We start from the raw sequence: 22,687 nt of genomic DNA on the forward strand, positions 1-22,687 counted from the left end.
TAAATGGAGTTCTCTTGTGGCTCAGTGGGTTAAGGATCCAGTATTGCCGCCGCAGCAGCTCAAGTCACCGCTGTGGCATGAGTTCAGTCTCTGGCTGGGAAACTTCCACATGACCCAAGTTAAAGAAAAGAAAAGAAAATGGATAAATATATTGTGGTATCATCATAAAAGCTACTTGCAAAAAGATACAGAGTTTGATACCATTTTATTTGTTTGTTTATTTATTTATTTTTGCTTTTTAGGGCCATACCCACAGCATATGGAAGTTCCCAGTCTAGGAGTCAAATTGGAGCTACAGCTGCTGGCCTACACTACAGCCACAGCAACTGTGGGATCCAAGCTGCATCTGCAACCTACACCACAGCTCACAGCGAAGCCGGGTCCCTGACCCACTGAGGGAGGCCAGGGATCAAACCTGCATCCTCATGTATTCTAGTCAGATTCATTTCCACTGCACCTTGAAGGGAACTCCCAATACCATTTTTATAATGTTCAAAAACAACCAAAAATAAACAATTTATTGTTAGGGATCCATCTATTTAGTATATTCTAAAGGAAAGAAATGAATGACAAATACACAGTTTACGTAATAGCTGTCTAAAGAGGAAAGGGAGGGTTAAAAGGAGGAGCAGACTGAGACCTTCATCAGCATAAGAAAGGTTCTGTTTGTTTGTTTGTTTACCATGCCTGCACTATGAAGATGTTCCAGGGCCAGGGGGATTAAACAGAACCATAGCAATGCAGCAGTGACAACACCAGCTCCTTAACCTGCTAGGCCACCAGGGAACTCCCAGGGTTCCATTTCTTAAATTAGGTGCTGATGAGTGCAATATTTTTGTTATTATGTGTGACTTAATCTGTATGCTACATTATTCTTTTGTATGTTTACAGTATAACACAATTTTTAGCAGCTTTACTGAGGTGTCTATACCATAAAGTTTACCTGTTTTAAGTGTACAATTCAAGATTTTTAGTAAATTTACAGAGTTATATAACCATCACCACAATCTGTCACCACAGAAAGCTTCCTTTTGCCCCTTTGCAGTCACTCCCCCTTCCCAACCCCAGTGCCTGGCAACTACTAATCTGCTTTCTGTCTCTGTAGATTTGCCTTCTTTGGACATATCATATATGTGGGATCAGGCAATTTATGACCTTTGGGTTCTGGCTTCTTTTACTTAGCATAATATATTTGAGGTTCATTCATGTTAAAGCATGCACCAATACGATCTTGGAGAGACAGCAGTGAGTGATGGCTTGAAATGAAATCCTTTTTTTTTTTTTTTTGGCTTTTTAGGGCCACACCCAGGGCATATGGAATTTCACAGGCTAGGAGTTCAGTTGGAGCTATAGCTGCTGCCCTACACCACAGCCACAACAATGTGGGATCTGAGTTGCGTCTGTGACCTACACCACAGCTCTTGGCAACGCTGGATTTTTAACCCACTGAGTGAGGCTAGGGATCGAACCTGTGTCCTCATGGATACTGGTCGAGCTCGTTACTGCTTAGACACGACAGGAACTCCTGGATTGAGATCTTAATTCTCTGCTCTGGAATTAAACCTGGGCAGGACCAGGAATCCTATCTGCTAGACCAGCTAGAAGCTAAAAACAGAATTTCCCTGATTTGCCCATATTGAAAGCAGGACTGTTTCAAGGAGGCAAACACTGTAAAAACAGGTACAAAGTTTATTTTTAGAAACACAGTACATCATGTGAAAGATCAAACAGAGAAGTAATTTAAGTCAGAAGCAAAGCAGTGATACATTCCTAAGAGTCCCCCTGTACCTGAGAGGTGATTTAAATCACTTAAACAGGATAGTTCTGGGTCTTTGTTTTCCTTTGGCCAATTATCTTCTTTTATTTCTCACACCTGACCAGACCCAAGGCACATCTTTTGCGTGCACATCTTTTGGCTAAGACGAATTCCAGGGCAAAGGGTTGTGAGAAGGTATCAACTTATTCGGGCCTGGTACCCCCTCCCTTTTTGACCCCTAGGAGTCTTTCTGCCTATGTGTAATTAGGGATGTCTCCTTGACCCCAGGAGTGATTGATGTGGTCATCTTTTACCCCAGCAGAGCTCAGCTCCTGCCATTAACTTTCTCCTTGAAGTGTCAAAGAGAAACAAGGCCCAATTTCCTCCACCTAGTAAGCCCCACCTGTGCTCAGCTGAGGGGCCCATCTCCTCCTACCTCAAATATTTTATTTATTTATTTATTATTTTGATGAGAGTTGCAACGTTTATTTCAGGTTCTCTCTCTCTTCTTTGCCACACAGGCAGTATATGGGAATTCCTGGGCCAGGGATCAAACCTGCTCCGCACAGCAGCAGCCAGAGCCACAGTGGTGAGAATGCAGGAGTCTCAACCTGTTAGGCCATCAGAGAACTCCCAATACTTGAATCATTGTTAGTGATGAATGATATTCCATTATATGAATCCACCACATTTTGTTTATTCATTCGTGTATTGAAGGACATTTGGGCTATTTCTAGTTTGGGGCTAATAGGAGTAAGGCTGTTACAATCATTCTTGTGCTAGTTTGTGTGGACATATGTTTTTATTTCTGTTGGGTATCCTAGGAATGGAATTGCCAGGTAATAATCATTTTATTCACTTTTTAAAAAGGAGAAGACATGGGTTATCTGGTTATTTGGAGCCCAGGTGAAAGGATTAACTAGTGAATAGATGGCAAATCTCTTGATATTGGAAGGAAAGATAAGGCAACATAAAATGAAGTTGGGAAGCAGTAATCCACAGAGGTAGAAAAAAAAAATGTGAAAGAAAAGAAAACAGATAGTTTCTTGGGAGAAGGTAAAGTTAGGTAAAGTAGAAAAACGTGGGGAATTCCCCGTTTTGGCTCCATGGGTTAAGAACCCTACATAGTGAGGGTTTGATCCGTGGCCTCACTCAGTGGGTTAAGGATCCGGAGTTACTGCAAATTGCGGTGCAGGTCCCACGTTGCTGTGGCTATGGTGTAGGCTGGCAGCTGCAGACCCATAGCCCAGGAACGTCCATATGCACAGGTATGGCCCTGAAAAGAAAAGGGAAAAAAAAAAAAAGAGGAAGAAGGTGTTATAGGGACCCTGGGAAGAAAAATAATTCAGTTCAAAGGCACAGCTACTTTACCTCTTTATACAAACACAGGCATATAGTAAATTTTTAGTGCCTATAAAATACTTTGTTGGAAAGTTAAAAAAAATCAAAGTAGCAGAAGAGAGAGAGAAAGAGAGAATACACTGAAAGGCAAATAAGGCAAAAGTCTGAGTTTGAGTAATATTAGTGAATTTGTGAAATACATGAAATTTTGTTTTACAGCCACTAATCTTCAGTGTTGAGGATTTATGATTTTTTTCCTTTGTTCTGGCCTTTTCCTCTGTAATTCTTTAGACATCTGTACAGATTTTCATTCCTATTTAAGAGGCTAGAATAGAAAAGTATCATCCTGGACATTTCTACCAATTAGTTTCCTAGTTGCTGTGAGGAGGATTGACAATTAAAGCGCTAATCTTTTCTTTATCGGTTTCACTGACATCTATTCGGCATTTCTCCATGAGGCAGGTAAATCCAGGTACTGTGTCTGTGATGTATATTGCCTGTGTTGGGTAGCAACATCGTGCAGCATTATCCGAGAAGGAGAGGTAACCTCGATGACGTTTATCTCAAACCTGGTAGTCTTGTTCATCTTCCATGAAAAAAGAATCTAAAAGCCAATTTCAGTAACCAAGAACGTTCAATGAAGTGAGAAATGCCAGGCATTAGGAAGTATTCCAGTATAGACTTGACTCCACCATCGGTACAGACCCTTGCTACAGAGTACAGTACTGTCTTCTGTAACCAAGGTGGTTATATTAACAAGCTGAAGGAATGTTTCCGTTTTGTTTTTTTTCCTTCCTAATTATCCTGCAGATCTTACTTCAACCTAAATTTCTCCAGGTGAATACCCTTCATGTTTCTTTAACACACTCTATTTCCTCCGTTACTTGGACCGAAAAGATGATCGTGAGGGCACATTACTTACACAGCAGTGCTTTACTCAGAAGTGTCACGGAAATTAAATTTGCACTGCCCTCCTCCCCACTTGGCTCCCCTCCCCCAGGCTCTTTCCCTCTCCGCAGGGCGCCCGGCCCCCTCTGGGGTTATTCTCAGCCCCGCCCCGCTCCCTGGTTGGCTCTTGGGTGGGAGGCTCGTTCCCGCTCCCTGGTTGGCTCTTGGGTGGGAGGCTCGTTCCTTCGCTCTCCACCCGAGGCTTGGGGGAGGCGCGTTTTCCGGCTCCGGATAGGTCCCCTCCGGGGCAGCTCGTCCAACCCCGGAGCAGTTGTCATTTCCGGAGTAAGATGGCTGCAGCGCTTGTGCTGAGGACCTGGAGCCGGAATGCTGGGCGGCTGGTAAGCAGGTTGGGCAGATCTGAGGTCGGGAAGATGTGGTTGTCCGGCGTCACCTGGGGGAGGTGTGTTAACTTTGTCCTCCGAGTGCCTCGCTTGCCGGGCTCGCGTGATGGAAAGGTGGAGGGATGTGTGCACAACGAAGGGCAGCGAAGGTGGCGAGCCAACCTGTCTGGAGACCCAGTTTCTCTCCTTACCTGCGTGCGCTTCTGAGGTAACCCGGTCTTCCTCCCGCTCCATCTGAACCCCAAAGCCCAGCTCGACTTTGGCCCAGTAGCCTTTCACTGAGCACCCTCTGGGTACCGGGCACTGGAGGTACGGAGATATACTATATTCATTCAGCATTTATTGAGCATCCCTTTGTCCCGGACGCTGATAATTACGACCCCTGCCCTCGAGGAGTTTACAGTCCAAAGGAAGAGACTGGGCAAGGAAACAACTCCTTAAGTCCTTGCTTGAGCAGCGGAGAGGTTCAAGCTTTGTTCTTTGGGCTTATACTTGTCTCCTACATCTGCACCGGTATCTTTCCAAACTTTTGTATCACCAGAGTTACCATTCACCACTATTTCCCCTTCTTGTCTCCCCTTTGACACAGTCCCCTTTGCTGAGATGAAACTGTTAACATCCCAGTAAGCATAGTGTTTCGTCCTATTTGCATAGCGTTTATCGTCCCGAGTCCCCTCTTTTGGATTTTTCTACAGTGTTCGACCCCTGACGTTACAAAACCTTTCAAGAGCCTGCTATGGGAGTTCCCGTCGTGGCGCAGTGGTTAACGAATCCGAGTAGGAACCATGAGGTTGCGGGTTCGGTCCCTGGCCTTGGTCAGTGGGTTAACAATCCTGTGTTGCCGTGAGCTGTGGTGTAGGTTGCAGACGCGGCTCGGATCCCGCATTGCTGTGGCTCTGGCGTAGGCCTGTGGTGTAGGTTGCAGACGCGGCTCGGATCCCGCATTGCTGTGGCTCTGGCGTAGGCCGGTGGCTGCAGCTCCGATTAGACCCCTAGCCTGGGAACCTCCATATGCCGCCGGAGCGGCCCAAGAAATAGCAACAACAACAACAACAACAAAAGAGCCTGCTATGTAGCAGGTACAGTGCTAGGAATTGGGGATGCAATTCTAGACTGATCTCTGCCCTCTCAGTTTAATTACAGCTGTGCGGTCTGGCACAGGGCAGAGAGAGAAGGATATTAAACAAGCAATTACAGCACAGCACGAGAAGATGAGGCAAATGCCCAGAAAATACTGTGAGATTTGAAATTTGTGAAAACTAAGTAGGAGGTAACCAGAAGAAAGCCTGCCTTCTTTTGAAAGCTCTTCATCCTTGTTTTCTCTGACACCAACTTCCCGATATTACTCTTCCCACATCTTTGAACACTTGATCCCAACCTCCTTTTTCCCTGCCTAACTGGTAAATATTGGTGTTTCTAAAGGTTCTGACTTGGCAGTCTGTATTTCATGCACGTCCTGGGTTACCTCATCCAGTTCTTTGATTTAAGTTGCCATTTATATGCTGATGATTCCTGAAGTTCCCATCTCCGAGCCAGCTCTACTCCAGACCTATCATATGTCTTACTCTCCTGGAAATCTTCAAATTGAATGTGTATTAGGTGTTTGTCAGCTATTAAGTAATAAACCCAATCAATATGTACATGTGTTAAGTACCTGTGTATACAAAACACCTGACAGGAGGCACCTGGCACTGATTAAATGGCTCATCCTCATCAGGGTTGTTATTTCATCTGTTCATTTGGCCTTTCTCTCAGGATCACGGGAGGGCTGCTATAACTTTGTGTTCAAAGGAAGAAAGAAAGTGTTGAAACGCCGAGACTCACTGGCTAGAACTGTGTTACAAGGGAGCTTGGAAGGGCTAGTCTTGAGCCATCTCACAGTGTTTGCTCTAAGGCCTCCAAGCCACATTAGACCCTAGGCTCTGTAACTAAACCCTCAAACCTGTTTTCTTGATTCTAGCCTGGAAGTCTCTCAAAAATCTAGTCCCTGTCTCCAATTACAGATAATCCCTAGATCTTCCTAAACTGGGCTTCTACCTCTTATCTTGTGCCTTGCCAACTCATTCTCCATAGTGTTGCCAGAGTGATCTTAATGGTGTAAGACATAAACATTTGAGAACGTCATTACCTTGCTTAAAACTGATTTCAGCAAAATCCTTAGAATTCAGATGACTGTGAAGCAATTTATGAGCAATTTCCAATCTCTCAGGCCTCATTCCTTGCTAAAACTCACCCGCTCAACCCTGACACTGATGCTTTACTATCAGCCCACACCAATAACTACACCAGAAGTATATTGAACAATTTCAGTTACTTGAACACAGACTGTTCTCTCCCTCTCTCTCTGAACTCTAAACCTTTGCACATGCATTTCCTCTGGTTTAAAGACTTGTCTTAATCCCCTAACAGTCTTATCTGCAACACATCTCACCTATGGGTGACTCCTTCTCATCCCTTAGATCTTACTTCAAGTTCACTTTCTACAGGTAGGGTCCCTCCTTTGTGTTTTCTTAACACTGTCTCTCCCATTTTAACACTGTTGTAATCGCCAGGGTTATTTTTACTTTTTACAGTATGGACTGTTCCTTCCATAAGGGAAGGAATCACATGAATTTTGTTCTCTAAGTGCCTGGTACATAGTATGTACTCGATAAACATTTGGTGAACAACTCAGTAATAAGTCTTCTTTTTTCATCTGTTGTAAAAATTATAAGCAACAAGAGGTCTTATCACCTGTAGTAAATTATTAAGAAAGGCTTATATTGTGTTTATACTCCATATGACATCATGCATTTGACTCTTGATTAATTTACCCTATCATCTTGAATTTTTCTATTTTGACTGTCTTCCTGCAGTAAAGTGTAAGAAATTTGAATTCAGAGACTCTATTCTGTATCTTATTTAGCTTTGAATTCCCAAGTGCAAGCAATCCTGTCTTAAGTTGTGCTCAGCAACTGCCTGTTGAATTATTACTAATTTATTTCCTTATTATATGAATCTGCTAAACCTTCTTTTCATTGCTTTCTATTTTTTGTGTTGCTTGTAAAAGAAGAAAAATGAATTCAGAAAAAAAAAAAATGCCTTTCCTACTTTTTCTTCCGCCCTTCTGTTTTTTAGCTTTTTTTTTTTTGTCTTTTTGCCTTTTCTAGGGCCGCTCCTGCATCATATGGAGGTTCCCAGGCTAGGGGTCGAATAGCATCTTTGACCCATACCACAGCTCACAGCAACGCCAATCTTTAACCCACTGAGCAAGGCCAGGGATCGAATCTGCAACCTCATGGTCCCTAGTGGATTCATTAACCATTGAGCCACGAAGGGAACTCCCATTTTTAAGCTTCTATTTTCCTTTTTATCCTCTTATTTGGCAGCTTTGCTAATGTGTTTTAACATTGTCCTGATAGCCATTCAGTCCCTGTTTATCACATAATGCCTATTGTATTTATGTTGCTTGTTTCCTTTTTTCCACTCAATCACCTCAGCCAGGAAGGAGCCTACCATTTTACACCTCACATACAATAATAGTGTCTTAACTTTGCCCTCTCTCCAGGCTTTACCTGTTGTAGTCTAATTATTAAAAAAATATATACAACTAGGTTAATTTCTTAATCCTTGTCCTTTAATAACCCATAATGTGTGAGTTCAAGCTCCTTATACTGATCTTTATAGTCATCACCAGTTTGGTCCTTGAACTCCTTCCTCTGCCCCCTTTGAGAAATTTGATCAAGCCAAATCAGGTTACCCACTGCCCTAGGACACATGCTAACCAAGTTCTTGCTTCAGTACCTTTGTTTAGTGTTTCCTCTGCTGTAAAAGTGTACTGCTTTTCTTTATTTACTTATACCTGTTATGCAAGGCCCAGCTTAAATCTTTCTTCAGGAAGCCTTCCTAGGTCAAGTCAATCTTTAAAAAATCTCTATGTAAACTTTTTTTTTTTTTTTTTTAAGAGTCGTACCTGCAGCACATGGAAGTTCCCAGGCTAGGGGTCAAATTGGAGCTGCAGCTGCCAGCCTGCACCACAGCAATGTGGGATCCAAACCTCATCTGTGACCTATACCACACAACAGCTCAGGGCAATGCCGGTTCCTTAACTGTTGAGCAAGGCCAGGGATCAAATGCGCACCGTTATGGATATTAGTTGGATGTGTCTCTGCTGTGCCAGAATGGGAACTCCTACATAAACTTCTTTAACACTTGTTATTTGTGTTTATTACAAGAACTTTGAGCATACCTGCCCATGTATGAGAGAGAGAGAATACGTGGTATGTGTGTGTCTTTGTTGTCTCAACTAGGTTGGAAAGTCCTAGAGAACAGAGATTATTTCTCCTAATTTGTAGTCATGTGGTGTGATAGAATGAGCCTGGATTTTGGAATCAAATTTACTTGTCATCAGAGCTGAGTTTTGCCATTCTTTTGCTGTGTGATCTTGGACAAATTACTTTCCCTTTCTGATCTTTAGTCTCTGAGTTGTTAAAGAGGGCTAATGTGCCTATTCTAGAAAGTAACTGAGGTAAAAAGAAGATGCAGGGGGTAGGGAGAAAAAAAAATGATGAAAGAACAGTGTAAATCAATTATAATGGAAAAAAAAAAAAAACCTTAAAAAATTAAATAAGAGAAAGGGAATGCTAAAAAAAAAAAAAAAAAGATGCATTCCAGATGCATGACCTTTAAAGTACCCAGAGCATAGTAGGTTCTCAATACATGTTAAGTTTGATAGTTTTTGCCTCCTTTAACCCATTAATAGTTTTGCAATAAGTTAGGTTGTTGAAGGTAGAATTTTCTAGTAGTTTAATTTTCTTTCAAAGGGTTTAAAAATATGAACCCATTTAAGTTATATTGAGGTGAATCTGTATAACTCAGCACTTTCATTTACAGTCCCTAAATTGTGTAATGTCTGAGGCAACAGAGATTGATTTATTCCTTTGATTCTGTTGTTGACCAAGAGCCCAGTTTTTGAGAGTTAAAGGAGAAACGAAAAACAGACAAAATGGGGGTGTTTAGGAAAGAGAACTTTTTCATTTCCTGCTAAGTTTTAAGCTATCAATTTTAGTTATTTTTGTTAGGCTTTATATTCATAGCCTGCATGTTGTTGTTAATAAGAATATAATATAGAGATTATACAGATTAATTACTTTGGGAGTTCCTGCTGTGGCTCGTAGGTGAATGATCAGGCATTGTCTCTGTGGTGGCACAGGTTCAATCCCTGGCCTAGTACAGTAAGTTAAGGATCTGGCATTGCTGCAGCTATGGTGTAATTTGTAGCTGTGGCTTGAATTTGGTCCTTGGCCTAGGCCTGGGAACTTCCAGGTGCTGCAGGTATAGCCAAAAAAAAAAAAAAAAGATTAGTTGCTTTAATGAGTTCCCTGGTGGTTTACTGGATTAAGGATCTGACATTTTCACTGCTGCTGCTGTGCCATGGATTCAGTCCCTGGCCTAAGAACTTCCGTGTGCCACAGGTGCAGCCAAAAAAAAGATTAGTTCCTTTAAAGCTAAAATGTACAATTGAAGATTATTCATGTTTTAGGAACGGGTTCTTTACTTTTTCTTTGCCTTCAGAAATCCAGTAATAGCCCGGAAATTAAAGTGAAAAATTAGGAGTTCCTGTCATGGCTCAGTGGAAACGAATCTGACTAGTATCCATGAGGACGTAGGTTCAATCCCTGGCTTCACACAGTGGATTAAGAATCCGGCATTGCCATGAGCTGTGGTGAAGTTCACAGATGTAGCTCAGATCTGGCATTGCTGTGGCTGTGGTTTAGGCCAGCAGCTACAACTCTGATTCAACCCCTAGCCTGAGAACTTCATGCAGGCTCAGCCCTAAAAAAAATAAAATGAAAGATTACATAAGAATTTAAATGTGGGAGTTCCCGTCGTGGTGAAGTGGTTAACGAATCCGACTAGGAACCATGAAGTTGTGGGTTCGATCCCTGGCCTCGCTCAATGGGCTAAGGATCTGGTGTTGTCATGAGCTGTGGTGTAGGTCGCAGATGCAGCTTGGATCCTGAGTTGCTGTGGCTGTGGTGTAGGCCGGTGGCTACAGCTCCGATTTGACCCCTAGCCTGGGAACCTCCATATCCCGTGGGAGCAGCCCAAGAAATGGCAAAAAAAAGACAAAAATAAATAAATAAAAGAATTTAAATGTATTATTCTTGTCAGTAAACCAAGTATTTGGTTTTTATATTTTATTAGCTGTAAGAAAAATAACAAAATTCTAGTTCATAAATATGTATTATAACATGACTGTAATACACAATATGTATAACTTAAATTTTAGGGGCTAATCACCACTAAAGTATAAAGTACATGATAATATATGGTAATTTTTTAAGTAAAAGTAACTCCTACATTAATGAAAAAATTTCAAATACATACCAGTATTCTCAGCTATACTAAGAAAATTAGAAATTTCTGTAGTTTATGTCTAAAAATGTGATGTTCATCAGGCTTTAATAAATTGAAATTGAAGATGACACAAATAGAAAAATGTACCATGTTCTTGGAAGAATCAATATAGTTAAAATGACTACTTCCCAAGGCAATCTATAGAATCGTTGCAATTCCTATCAAAATACCAATGGCATTTTTCACAGAACTAGAACAAATAATTTTAAAATTTATGTGGAAACACAAAAGACCCCAATAGCCAAAACAATCTTCAGAAAGAAGAATAGAGCTGGAAAAGTCTATGCTCCCTGACTTTTGACTATACTGCAAAGCTAGAGTCATCAAAACAGTACAGTAGTGGCATAAAAACAGACACATAGACCCATAGAGCAGGATAGAGACCAGAAATAAACCCACACAGTTACAGTTAATTAATCTACAACAAAACAAGAATATGCAATGGAGAAATGACAGTCTCTTGATTAAGTGGTGCTGAGAAAACTGAACAGCTACATGTGAGAGGATGAAATTAAAGTATTCTAACACCATACACAAAAATAAATTCAGAATGGATTAAAGATCTAAATGAAAGGCCGGAGGAGTTCCTGCTGTGGCACAGTGGCGTAAGAATCCTACTGTAAAATGAAAGAGAAAAAAACAATAAAACGAAAAAATCAATCCTACTATATCAGTTCCAGTCACTGTGAGGAATGGGTTTGATCCCTGGCAGGGGCAGTGGGTTCATTAAAGGATCCAGTGTTGCTGCAACTGTGGTTTGGATCTGATCCCTAGCCTGGGAACTTCATCTGCTGTGGGATGGCCAAAGAAGGGGAAAAAAAGTAAAGGAAATAGAAATGAATGGGACCTAATTAAACTTAAAAGCTTTTACAAAACAAAGGAGACTATAAACAAAATGAGAAGACAGCTTTCTGAATAAGAGAAAATATTTTCAGAGTTCCTGTCATGGCTCAGTGGTTAACGAATCCGACTAGGAACCATGAGGTGGCGGGTTCGATCCCTGCCCTTGCTCAGTGGGTTAAGGATCCGGCGTTGCCGTGAGCTGTAGTGTAGGTTGCAGACGCGGCTTGGATCCCGTGTTGCTGTGGCTCTGGCATAGGCTGGCGGCTACAGCTCCAATTCGACCCCTAGTCTGAGAATCTCCACATGCCGCAGAAGCAGCCCTAGAAAAGACAAAAAAAGAGAGAAAATATTTGCAATTGATATGACAAATAAGGAATTAGTATCCAGCATTTATAAACAGCTCATACAGCTCAACATCAAAAAAAAAAAAAAACAAACAAAAAAAAACCAACTGCAATTAAAAATTGTACAGAAGAGGGAGTTCCCATTATGGCTCAGCAGTAACGAACCTGACTAATAGCCATGAAGATGCAGGTTCATTCCCTGGCCTTGCTCAGTGGGTTAAGGACCCGGCATTGCCGTGAGCTGTGGTCGAAGACACGGCTCCGCCCTGGTGATTCTGTGGCTGTGGTGAGGCCGGCAGCTACAGCTCTGATTTGACCCCTAGCCTGGGAACCTCCATATGCCTCGGGTGTGGCCTTAAAAAAACAAAAGACAAAAAAAAAGTGTGATGTAGTTAATCAGGCATTAATAACATTGAAAAGTTAACTTTCAAAATAAAATAGTCTACCTTTTAGATACTTAGGTTTTGATAGATCAAATGAAATAACCTTCAGTCCTACTTATTTCTATAATGTATTTTATTATTTTAAGATTTTATGTAAAGTAGTTAAATCTAAAGTCATCTATAAAGTGCAATAAGAAAACCTTTGAGTATAGTATTGCATATGTTTTTCAGGGTCTTTAGATGTCAGTTTTGAATTCTTTTTTTTTTTTTTGTCTTTTTGCCATTTCTTGGGCCACTCCTGCGGCATATGGAGGTTCCCAGGCTAGGGGTCAAATCGGAGCTGTAGCTGCCAGCCTACGCCAGAGCCACAGCAACACGGGATCCGAGCCGAGTCTGCAACCTACACCACAGCTCACGGCAACGCCAGATCCTTTAGCCCACTGAGCAAGGGCAGGGATCGAACCCGCAATCTCATGGTTCCTAGTCGGATTTGTTAACCACTGCGCCATGACGGGAACTCCAGTTTTGAATTCTTTAGTTGTTTTATTTTAAGAAGTCTTTAATGACTCAAGTATAACTACAAGCTGATGTGTTTATACAGAATACATTGTGAAAATTTTTTACTTTTCCTAGAGAATTTTAGGCAACGATCATAATCTGACTCTAAGGATACAGTTTTACTAAACAAAAGAACAGCAAAATATTCTCTGTGCTAGAGCTAGAATTCCTTTGATTTGTTGACCAGAAATACATCAGAAACTTGTCATTGCTGCCAGTGTCCTGATTTCAGCCTACATAACTTTATACCATTTTTATTGTGATAGTGATTGTTCTGTTTTTAGAATAGACTTGAGATTCAGTGTATATGTAAAATCAAGCCATTAAGGTCATTTATAAAAGCTTTTACTTTGTTGTTCGCTCCTCTCTAGATTTGTGTCCGCTACTTTCAAACATGCGGTAATGTTCATGTTTTAAAGCCAAAATATGCTTGTTCCTTTGATGCTCCTTCATTCAAGTATAGTCATCCGCATCATTTGCTGAAAACAAGTGCTGGTAAGTATGATCTTAAAATAGCCTGTAAGACATAACGTTCTGTGTCTTATTCAGCACTTGAAGACTTAATGTAAAAAAAAAAAAAGCTGACCTCTTACTTCTAGCCTGGCCCTCCTTGCTCTCCCCACATCTATCCAATTCTCTGTTTTTTTTTCTTTTCTTTTCTTTTTTTTTTTTTTTTTGGCTCCCCTGTCTCCTACTCCTCTTTCATATAATACTTGTATCTTCACAGTGTTAGGAACCGGTTCTTTCGGCCTTCTTTTTTTTTTTTTCTGGTCTTTTTGAAACTTCTTTGGGCCGCTCCTGCAGCATATGGAGGTTCCCAGGCTAGGGGTCTAATCGGAGCTGTAGCCACTGGCCTACGCCAGAGCCACAGCAACGCGGGATCCGAGCCATGTCTGCAGCCTACACCACAGCTCACGGCAACACCGGATCCTTAACCCGCTGAGCAAGGCCAGGGACCGAACCCGCAACCTCATGGTTTCTAGTCGGATTCATTACCCACTGCGCCACAATGGGAACTCCCACTACTCTTTAATTAATTTTTGGCTTTTTAGGTCCGCACCTGCGGCATATGGTGGTTCCTAGGCTACAGGCTGAATCAGAGCTGTAGCCACTGGCCTACACCAGAGCCATAGCAGTGCCAGATCCAAGCTGCGTCTGTGACCTACGCCCCAGCTCATGGCAATGCCAGATCTTTAACCCACTGAGTGAGGCCAGGGACCAAACCCGCAATCTCATGGTTCCTAGTCGGATTTGTTTCCCATGCACCACAACAGGAACTCCAGTATTTCTTAGCTACTGATTTCATATTTTTTAAAGAAAATGTTCCTACCTCATCAGCTTATGTATGTTATAAAACAGTTTTGATTAATAGCAGTTTAAAGACAGAGGAGCACTTTTCAATTGGTTCAAAGCCATTTGTTAATTTGGAAAACTGAGAGGATCCATATGTACTTTCTGTTGCCTAGAAATACTTTCTGTCTTAGGAATAATTACTGTAAAGTATCATTGGCATCTAACTCTCATGAAAAGGGTGTAGACATTTGAAAAGGAGTAAAAAATGGAAAGAGTGAAAAAATGCCAGTTAAGTATCTGGCATTATTCCTGGTGTGGCTGGAGTTGCTGCTGTGGCTCAGGATCCATCCCTTCGATCCCTTGCCCAGTAATTTCCACATGCTGAGGGCACGGCCAAGAAGAAAAAAATTGGGAAGGGAAAGAAAAGACTAAAATGTAATGGTAAGTTGGCAGAACATAGTTTGGGCAAATCTCCTAGATATGGATCTGCCTGATCTTTAGGCACTAAGAATGAGATGAGTTATATGAAAGCAAAAGAGTTTTAAGAGTCAGTCATTAATGTTTATTATTGTTTCATAACATAAAACCAGGAGATCCAACTGAATCTCCCTTCGTACAATATCTTGTTCTATTTTTGTTTATTGCTATTGTTGCAAAATCTCATTTGTTTTCTTGTTTTTTTAGGGCCGAACCAGAGGCATATGGAAGTTCCCAGGCTAGGGGTCAAATCAGAGCTGTAGCTGCCGGCCTGTGCCACAGCCACAGCAACACAGGATCCGAGTCACATCTGTGACCTTCACCACACCTCATGGCAACCCTAGATCCTCGACCCACTGAGGAAGGCCAGGGATTGAACCCGCATCCTCATGGATACTTGTCAAATTTATTTCCACTGCGCCACAACGAGAACTCCCAAAATCTCATTTGTTGCAAGGGCTTTCTATACCCTTTAAAAGAACATTGTTTTGGAAGACAGAAAATGTCAGTTTTGGGAGTTCTCTTGTGGCGCATCGCATTAAGAATCTGGCAAATCTTGGGAGTTCCCGTCGTGGCACAGTGGTTAACGAATCCGACTAGGAACCATGAGGTTGCGGGTTCGGTCCCTGCCCTTGCTCAGTGGGTTAACGATCCGGCGTTGCTGTGAGCTGTGGTGTAGGTTGCAGACACGGCTTGGATCCCGTGTTGCTGCTGTGGCTCTGGCGTAGGCCAGTGGCTACAGCTCCAATTAGACCCCTAGCCTGGGAACCTCCATATGCTGCGGGAGTGGCCCAAGAAATAGCAAAAAAAGACAAAAAATAATAATAATAATAATAATCTGGCAAATCTGGTGTTACCACTGCAGCAACTTGGGTCACTGCTGTGGCAAGGGTTCTGTCCCTGGTCTAGGAACTTTCACATGTTGAGAGTGAGGCCAGAGGAAAAAAATAGTAGAAAAAAGGAAAAAAAAGGAAAAATGTCAGTTCTGTGGCAATATCAATAGGTCTGTGTCACTGAACAATTTATATAAATCTTGGATGGTTATGAATGATGGTTATGCTTTTAAATATTATAAAATACTTTTTAAAATGTATAAAATGGGATGATTTCTGCCTCTGCTTGAGAATATTTTCTAATTTTAGGTGTCAGAGCCTCTATCAACACTATGTTACATGTTTAATGAGATCATTTCTCTCTTGTCTTGGAAGTTTTACAGGGACAGATCGTTCAGTTCAAACTCTCAGACATCGGAGAAGGGATTAGAGAAGTAACTGTTAAAGAATGGTAAGTTATTGTGGGGGAAAAAAAATTTTTTTTTTTTTTTTTCATTTTAGGGTCCTACCTGCAGTGTATGGAAGTCCCTGGCTAGGAGTTGAATCAGAGCTGCAGTTTCCACCCTATGCCACAGCCACAGCAATGCCAGATCCAAGCCACATCCACAACTTGTGCTGCAGCCTGCAGCAACACTAGATCCTTAACCCGTTCAGTGAGGCCTGGGATCAAACCCACATCTTTATGGATACTAGTTGGGTTCTTAACCCGCTGAACCACAACAGGACTCCAAAAAAAATTTAAGTAAGTATAAAAATAATTTGAATAAAAATAGAAATCTATTTAAATTGAGAAACCTCCTTCTGTAACATATAATGATCTTTTTTTTTTTTTTGGTCTTTTTAGGGCCACATCCGTGGCATATGGAGGTTCCCAGGCTAGGGGTTGAATTGGAGGCTTAGCCACTGGCCTACACCCCAGCCACAGCAATGCCAGATCCAAGCTGCATCTGCAACCTACAGCACAGCTCATGGCAATACCAGATCCTTAACCCTCTGAGCAAGGTCAGGGATCAAACTTGAGTCCTCATGGATACTAGTTGGGTTTGTTAACCACAGAGTCACAATGGGAACTCCTTATAATGATCTTTTTTTTTTCTTTTTTTTTTTTTGGTCTTTTTTGGCATTTGTAGGGCCACTCCTGCAGTATATGGAGGTTCCCAGGCTGGGGGTCTAATCAGAGCTGTAGCCACCGCCACAGCAACATGGGATCCGAGCCACGTCTGCAACCTACACCACAGCTCACAGCAACGCCAGATCCTTAACCCACTGAGCAAGGCCAGGGATCGAACCCACAACCTCATGGTTCCTAGTCGGATTCGTTAACCACTGCGCCACGAAGGGAACTCCAATTGATCTTTTTTAAAGCAACAAGATAAACCTTGTTTGTGTTGTCAGTATTCTATCGACACAATTGCTTATGCATCGTGGCATTTTTATTTGATGTAATTTGTTAAGCATCATCTTTTCCTCTTTTTTTTAAAAAATGTTTCATTGTCCACCCCTTACTTCAGTTTAAAGAGAGAAATTAGCCTCTAAAAGACATTAAATTGATGTGACTGTGTTCTGAAAAGCAGTTAATGTATGAACTTAGAGCTTCTTTCCAAATTACTTTAAAGTCTTCATGTAGTCAAAGCTTTCTTTACTGAAAATGACTTCAGGAAGATTGCAGGTACATTTGGCTCACCATTACCTGACAGTGTACCTACATTTTTAGATTATATTAAAGGCAAGATTCAAAAAATAATTTTTCTGGAATTCCCTGGTGGCTCAGTGGTTTAAGGATCCAGTGTTGTCACTGCTGTGGCTTGAGTCACTGCTGCAGTGCAGGTTCAATCCCTGGCCCAGGAACTTCTGCATGCCTGGGTATGGCCAAAAAAATTTTTTTTCAAAAAGGTTAAAAAAATTAAAAAAAAACAAAACAAAACCTCAAAACATGAAACAAACAAAAGACCTGTATTTAGTTATTTATTTATCTATTTAGTTATCTGCCTCTACCCTTTTTCTTCCTTTCCCATTTTCTGGAAAACACTTCTGTGTCCTAAACAAATTTTTAAAGGTTTCTGTAAGTAGCAGTTAAGGTGAGTCAGTAGATTTTCTCCAATAGTTTTATACTGTTAAAGATCCTTTTTAGGCATTCCTTTTGTGGCTCAGCAGTAACAAACCCACTAGTATCCATGAGGATGTGGGTTTGATCTCTGGCCTCACTCAGTGGGTTAAGGACCCAGCATTGCCGTGAGCTATGGCATAGGTCATAGATGCGGCTCGGATCCTGCATTGCTGTGGCTGTGGTGCAGGCTAACACTTGCAGTTCTGATTGGACCCCCTAATCTGGGATTTTCTATATGCCAAAGATCGGCCCTAAAAAGAAAAAAGAAAAGAAAAAAAGTACACCAGAATGGAGAAAGGAATTTGAATTAAAGACATTGTCATTAAAAAAAGAAAAGAGGGGTTCCCGTCGTGGCACAGCGGAAATGAATCCGACTAGGAACCATGAAGTTGTGGGTTTGATCCCTGGCCTTGCTCAGTGGGTTAAGGATCTGGCGTTGCTGTGGTGTAGGTTTCAGACTCAGGCTCAGATCCCATGTTGCTGTGGCTCTAGCGTAGGCTGGCAGCTACAGCTCTGATTAGACCCCTGGCCTGGGAACCTCCATATGCCGTGGGAACGGCCCTAAAAAGACAAAAGACCAAAAGAAAAAGAAAAGAAGATTATTATTTTAAGAATCTGATTTAGGAGTTCCTGTTATGACTCAGTGGTTAACAAATCTGACTGGCATCCATGATGATGCAGGTTTGATCCCTGGCCTTGCTCAGTGGGTTAAGGATCTGGCATTGCCGTAAGCTGTGGTGTAGGTGGCAGACTTGGCTCAGTTCTGGCGTTGCTTTGGCTGTGGTATGGACTGGCAGCTGTAGCTCCAATTCAACCCCTAGCCTGGGGACCTCCATATGCCTTAGGTGTGGCCCTAAAAAGCAAAAAAAAAAAAAAAAGAATCTGATTTAGTCATCTGAGCATTGTTTCTCTGCAGGTCTCATAATTGCTGTGTAGGTTAGAAGAGAACTGTCATAGGACAGGTGTACCTTACAGCTGTATCTCTGTCATTGTGAGATCAAGGAAAGAGCAGTGTACCTCAAATCAAAGAGCCTGACTCTGAAACTTACTAGCCATTTTAGAAACAAAGACTAAGAACTCAAACTAAAAGGATATGTATTGAGAGTATCAAATTTTTGACAATTCTAGAAATAATAGTCATCCCTTAAAGTTTGATAAAGGCCAAGACAGTAAAAGAAAAATAACACTTTTAAAATATGTTTTTAGACTTTCTTCCAAGAAATTGATTAGGCAGAAAACCTCACAGTTTAATTCAATTTTTGGATTAGTTCCCCTAGTGGTGCAGTGGGTTAAGGATCAGGCTTGTATCTGTGGAGGTGCCAGCTTGATCCCAGGCCCAGCATAGTGGGTTAAAGATCCGGTGTTGCTGCAGCTGTGGCATAGACCAGCAGCTGCTTGCTCGGATTCAGTCCCTGGCCCAGGAACTTCATATGCCATGGGTGCAGCTGAAAAAGAAAAAAAGATCTATGAACATTTTATTAGTAGTAGTAGTATTGTTATTATTTGGCCACCCCATGACATATGGAGTTCCCGGGCCAGGGATCAGATCCGAGCCATAGCTGTGACCCACACTGCAGCTGCAGCAACGCCAGATCCTCAACCCACTGAGCTGGGGATCGAAACTGTGTCTCAGCACTTCCAAGATGCCGCCAATCCCACTGTGCCACAATGGGAACTCCTGAATTCTTTTCTCAGTTGTCGGTTTTGCTTGTTTTTTGTTTTGGCGACATCCATGGCATGCAGAAATTCCTGGGCCAGCACAGCAGCAACCCAAGCCACAGCAGTAACAATGCTGAATCTTTAACCCGCTGAACCTCCAGGGCCCTCCTAAAATTGTTTTTAAAAATGTTATAATTCTTGGAGTTCCTGTCGTGGCGCAGTGGTTAACAAATCCGACTAGGAACCATGAGGTTGCGGGTTCGATCCCTGGCCTTGCTCAGTGGGTTAACGATCCGGTGTTGCCATGAGCTGTGGGGTAGGTCGCAGACATGGCTCAGATCCCGCGTTGCTGTGGCTCTGGCGTAGGCTGGCAGCTACAGCTCCAATTTGACCGATAGCCTGGGAACCTCCATATGCCGCGGGAGCAGCCCAAGAAATGGCAAAAAGACAAAAAAAAAAAGGTTATAATTCTTGGAGACATATCAAAGAGCCTTCAGGAGCCATTGTATCTTTTCTGAAACATTCTTTGATGTACCCTTTCGACCAAATGAGGGGCTGGATGGATACTGATCTAACTCAGTGTGGCATTTATATTGTTAGAATGATTTGCCTTTTTGTTTTTGTGTAAAAGTGTCCTATGTCTTTTTCTTAGGTATGTAAAAGAAGGAGATACAGTGTCTCAGTTTGATAGCATCTGTGAAGTTCAAAGTGATAAAGCTTCTGTTACTATCACTAGTCGTTACGATGGAGTCATTAAAAAACTGTATTACAATCTAGACGATACTGCTTATGTGGGAAAGCCATTAGTAGATATAGAAACGGAAGCCTTAAAAGGTACTGTATATGTATATTCCTCTATTTTGCCAAATTGATTACTGCTGTCTGTCCTTTTGTCATTGGATACCAATTGAAAGTAGTGTTTACTTTTGATAACTTAAAAGTATTTGATTTGGCGTTTAGAAGCTGAAATCAGGAAAATGGAAAAGGTAGTCTGTGATACATGATTATCTTTTAACCAGTTATCCTGTTAAAAACATGTACAGAAATACTTCATTTATGTGGAGGCCTACCTTCGGGAAACTTTGGTATTCAAAGTAGCAACAAGCTCTCTTGGGAATTAAAGGTTCAGGCTTTGAACACTGCATCACTAGTTAAAATCACTAGTTAAATCTCACGTAATGGGATTGCTCCATTTGCCACTGATACAAAACCAAAACACTGACTGGTGATGGTGTGAAGGCCAAACTTCTTAGAGAGAAGTAAAAAAGAAAGTAAGGAAAAGCCGAATGAGAAGCAAAGAGACTGGCCTTCAGAAGCAGCAGCAGCCATGAACTTATAAGCAGTCGATGTCCTGACAAAAGGGAATTCATTATGAGAATGTTAGGAATATTAAAAGTGTGTTGTCCCTAAGGTAGCAAATAGCTGACTATGTCAGAAGTTCCTGAAATATAAAAGTTATGTGACACACACACCAAAGTTACGTCATCTAGGAAGCTTTGATGTGGGTGGAATATAATTCTGTGATACAACCCTAAACTGGCAGTCTATCTGGAAGTGCTGAGATGAAGACATTTCAGTAGCGTAATTCAAAACTCTATGAGTCTGAATTACAGCGGCTGGCTGACTCTTAGTCCTACAGGCTATACGATAATATAGTACTGATAGCATAATCACACTTCACAGTTTATAAAGTCTCACACTTAATATTTTGTTTATCCTTTTCGTGACGCATTCCGGTTTAGCAGATGAAGAAACTAAACCTGACCTAGAAAGGTTGTATGATTTGCCCAAAGACAGTGACAGAGCCAAATTTAGAACTTAGATGTCCTGAGACTTTGTCCAGAATATTTTCCATGATAACATGTTGCCTCCAGAACCTAGAAGATAACTTATTGAAGCTTTCTTATTATTTACAAATTGAAATTAGTTAATATTATAAAGATTATATCAAAGCTAATCCATGTCTCAGTACAGTTGTATAGTTGTCTTCTATAAAGTCAGTTTTAAGAATATTGCCAATAGGGGTTCTCTTGTGGATCCAGCATTGTTACTGCAGCAGATTGGGTCCATTCCCTGGCCTGGAAACTTCCATATACTGCCAAGGGGGCAGCCAAAATATAAAAAACAAAAAGTATTGCCATGCCATGAGTCCTCTTTACAGCTAACCTGGCTTTCTCTAACTTCTATTTTATTTTTAAATTTTTTATCTATTTTTTGTCTTTTAGGACTGCACCCACAGTTTATGGAGGTTCCCAGGCTAGGGATCAAATCAGAGCTGCAACTGCTGGCCTACACCACAGCCATAGCAATGCCAGATCCAGCTGCATCTACAACCTACACCGCAGCTCATGGCAACGCTGGATCCTTAACCCACTGAGTGAGGCCAGGGATTGAACCTTCATCTTCACGGATACTAATCAGATTCATTTCTGCTGAGCCATGAAGGGAACTCCTCTAACCTCTATTTTAAGAAGTCAGATGACTCCTCACTTTCCTAAACAACTAAAGCTTTTCCACCAAAACTTCTGAAAACCATTTAAGGAGAGTCATTTTAATTTTATTATTTTTAGTTGGTTTTCTTTTAAGCTATATATTTTACTCCCTCTTAAAATGAAGATATTGAGTATAACCTAAAATATTTTATGATTGTGCATTGACGTGTGAATAAACATTCACTGTTCTGGGAAAAATGCAGTTCTGAATCTGATTTTTTGATTTATCAGCCTGCTTCTTAGCAGAGTCATTGTGCCAAGGTATCACTCTCCTTCCTAACTTTCTGGAAACACAGATAACCAAGTTTGTTAAGAAATAGGTGCTGAGGGGAGTTCCCGTCGTGGCGCAGTGGTTAATGAATCCGACTAGAAACCATGAGGTTGCGGGTTCAGTCCCCGCCCTTGCTCAGTGGGTTAACGATCCGGCGTTGCCGTGAGCTGTGGTGTAGGTCGCAGACGCGGCTCGGATCCTGCATTGCTGTGGCTCTGGCGTAGGCCGGTGGCTACAGCTCCGATTAGACCCCTAGCCTGGGAACCTCCTTATGCTGCAGGAGCAGCCCAAGAAATAGCAAAAAGACAAAAAAAAAAAAAGAAATAGGTGCTGAAAAGAGAAAATAGAATCTAATTGAGAGTTGAAGTGCCTTTTCTCTGGAGAAAGTGTATGATTTTGCTGAGACAGTGTGACAACTAATTTAGATGTTTTGGGTCAGAAGCTGTGTACAAGATTAATTGCTGAGTGACCACCAGGCAAGTGGAGAGTTACTATACCTAATTAGCCCTAATTGAGTCTGGCCCCCATGGGGAAGCAATAAAGAAAGAGAGGGAAGGGGAGTTCCAGTCCTGGCTCAGCGGTTAATGAGCCCGACTAGCATCCATGAGGACTCAGTTTGATCCCTGGCCTTGCTCAGTG

General features: G+C 41.7%; 1 protein-coding gene across 4 annotated transcripts in view; it reads left to right on the forward strand.

Annotated features, from left to right (window-relative positions):
- Window positions 1-22,687, forward strand: part of DBT (dihydrolipoamide branched chain transacylase E2) — a 44,374-nt gene that overhangs the window by 4,440 nt on the left and 17,247 nt on the right. Inside the window, exons 1-4 of one of the 4 annotated variants that reach the window (XM_047785197.1) lie at window positions 4,283-4,386; window positions 13,288-13,411; window positions 15,895-15,970; window positions 19,938-20,119. In XM_047785197.1, coding sequence (XP_047641153.1) covers window positions 4,336-4,386; window positions 13,288-13,411; window positions 15,895-15,970; window positions 19,938-20,119 — 433 coding nt within the window. In that variant the 5' untranslated portion in view covers window positions 4,283-4,335. Of the gene's footprint in view, window positions 1-4,282; window positions 4,387-13,287; window positions 13,412-15,894; window positions 15,971-19,937; window positions 20,120-22,687 lie in introns of those variants that run through there. The other 3 variants (XM_047785199.1, XM_047785201.1, XM_047785200.1) reach the window with 3 other exon arrangements.

The sequence above is a fragment of the Phacochoerus africanus genome, chromosome 6 (assembly GCF_016906955.1).
Source record: "Phacochoerus africanus isolate WHEZ1 chromosome 6, ROS_Pafr_v1, whole genome shotgun sequence".
Classification (NCBI taxonomy): Eukaryota; Metazoa; Chordata; class Mammalia; order Artiodactyla; family Suidae; genus Phacochoerus; species Phacochoerus africanus.